We start from the raw sequence: 2,103 nt of genomic DNA on the forward strand, positions 1-2,103 counted from the left end.
CTGTCAGCTTGGGGACACAGGGAGCTGCACTGCCTGGGTACCTACCCATGAGCCTGGGCTGCTGTGCTCCCTCAAACCCCCTCCTTAAACCAGAAGGGTTCTATTTAAAAACAGGTCTCTCGCTGGAGTCCAGACACCTCTTTCTTCCTGCTATTTGAAAACCAAGATGAAGAAACACGGGGGCTGGGGGGGGGAGGGAGGGTGTGGAAGGCCAGGCACGACCTCCTCCTTGGCAGGTAATAGCTCCTGTGAGGACTCCCCCCTTGGAGATACCCAGTGAATCCCCCAGCAACTCAGCAAGGACTGGGATGGGCAGGAGGAACTGCAGACCCTGCTCACACTGCCAGGACCAAGGCACACAGAAAGCCTGAGCTTTGGAAGCCTCCAGAGGCTCCTCACTCAGAGATTAAGGAAAACAGCCAAAGACCTTTGTAAACCTCAGCTTAAGCTCTTCTGAAGAGACTCAGGCTCTTTTCTGCTAAGCCTTGGCCAGAACAGGTCACCCTCCCAGAGGACAGTACTGCTGGTGACAGCCTGTGACATCCAGCTGCTCCCCCAGGAATCCTGCCCACTCGGTGTGCAGGGCTGGGGAACAACTTCACTCTCTCCAATGACTGTAAGCAGGATGGGACAGAAAGCTCAAAACCATTCTGGGGTCTCTAAGAAGCCTGGCAGCTCCTCCAGTGTCACAGCAGAGGCTGTTCCCAGCCTCTGGAAGTCCCTTGCACAGGCACCAAACCATTTCAAATCAAGCCCCAGAGGTACAAGCACTGCCAAGGGGAGGTGCAGGCAGCAAGTCACCCGGAGCTGGGAGCCTTGCCGGCAGCCAGGCCAGCTCCAGCTGGCAGGGAGCAGCTCCAGGCACAGCAAGGAGCTGGGATGGCTCCTCCCAGGCCCTTCCCTCCCTCCCTACCTGCCGTGCGGGTCCCCTCCCGGCTCCTCGTCCCGCCCCCAGCCGCAGTTGGACATGGCGTAGTGCAGGATGGCTCCGGTCACCGTCTGCGGGCCCTGGCCCTGCACACACGCCTCGATCTCGGGCACGGAGAGCTGGCTCTGCAGGAAAAGGTGCAGCCGGCTGTCGGAGAGGAGCACCACGTTCTGCACCACCCTGCGCACACACAGAGAGGGGGAGGCTGAGCCAGGGGTGCAGCCAGAACACGCTGAGTTCGACCCCGCAGCACCGCGGGGAGCAGCAGCAGCTCTGCTGCCACCTCTGCTGGGCCGGGAGCAGCGTGTCCCTCCCCCTCCGTCCAGTCCAGCCCTTCCAAACGCCACACTCACTTCTCCAGGAACTGCTGCAGCCCCTGCCTCCTCTTCTCGATGAACTCATCCGTGCTGCCCACGAAGAAAGTGGATTTCCCGGGCAGCTCTGGGACAGGCCTGCAGGGCAGAGGCAGCAGGTCAGGTCATCCCAGAAACACGGGGACAACGTGGCAGCAGGTATCCCCTGTTTGTGTCTGGAGTTTCTACCCACATCTTTCAGAGAACAGTGGGGGACAGTGCCTGGCTGTGGGAGGGGGCAGCAGGGAGCAGGAGGGATACTCACACCAAGCCAGCATTCTTCTGGAGCTGCCTCCTCAGCCACACGAACTCACGGTACCGGCGCCGCACGCATGAGGTCTTGGCAGTGAAGGCCTTGCTGTTGGTCTGGAAAGAAAAACCCACCGTGGAAATAATCCACGTCCTGGAGGGGCAGCAGGGCAGGATGTCACCTGCACAGTCCCCTGAGCTCAGCTGCTAAGGGATCCCCTCAAGACATGGGGCTTTTTAGGGCTTGGAGTGCCTGGAAGAGCCCAGCAGGCTCCAGGGGAGAAGTTGGGTCTGAGACCCCCACAGAGACAGTGCAGAGGGCTGGGGGGGCTGCTGAGGGCCCCCCCCAGGGGCTGCCTCCACCCCCCACCCAGACACAGCCCCGTGTATAGCACCAGTGAGCCCCTGAGCTCCTCCCCCTGAACTCACGTGCAGGAAGATTTTATAATCCACATAGGAATTCCAGGAGCCCTCGTTCTGCACCCGCGGGTCCTGCACGCGCACCGTGGTCAGCTCCTGTGGGAAAACCCCGTGGGAAAACTGCCCCAGGATCACCCCCCCCTTGGCAGGGCT

At 61.0% G+C, this 2,103-nt stretch overlaps 1 protein-coding gene across 1 annotated transcript in view; it reads right to left on the minus strand.

Annotated features, from left to right (window-relative positions):
• SNX11 (sorting nexin 11) overlaps window positions 1–2,103 on the minus strand; it is a 4,477-nt gene that overhangs the window by 326 nt on the left and 2,048 nt on the right. Inside the window, exons 3-6 of the mRNA XM_010008583.1 lie at window positions 1,960–2,046; window positions 1,547–1,647; window positions 1,282–1,380; window positions 914–1,108 (exon numbers count right to left, since the gene is read on the minus strand). Coding sequence (XP_010006885.1) covers window positions 914–1,108; window positions 1,282–1,380; window positions 1,547–1,647; window positions 1,960–2,046 — 482 coding nt within the window. The remainder of the gene's footprint in view (window positions 1–913; window positions 1,109–1,281; window positions 1,381–1,546; window positions 1,648–1,959; window positions 2,047–2,103) is intronic.

Source organism: Chaetura pelagica, unplaced genomic scaffold, assembly GCF_000747805.2.
Source record: "Chaetura pelagica isolate M959 unplaced genomic scaffold, ChaPel_1.0 scaffold462, whole genome shotgun sequence".
Classification (NCBI taxonomy): Eukaryota; Metazoa; Chordata; class Aves; order Apodiformes; family Apodidae; genus Chaetura; species Chaetura pelagica.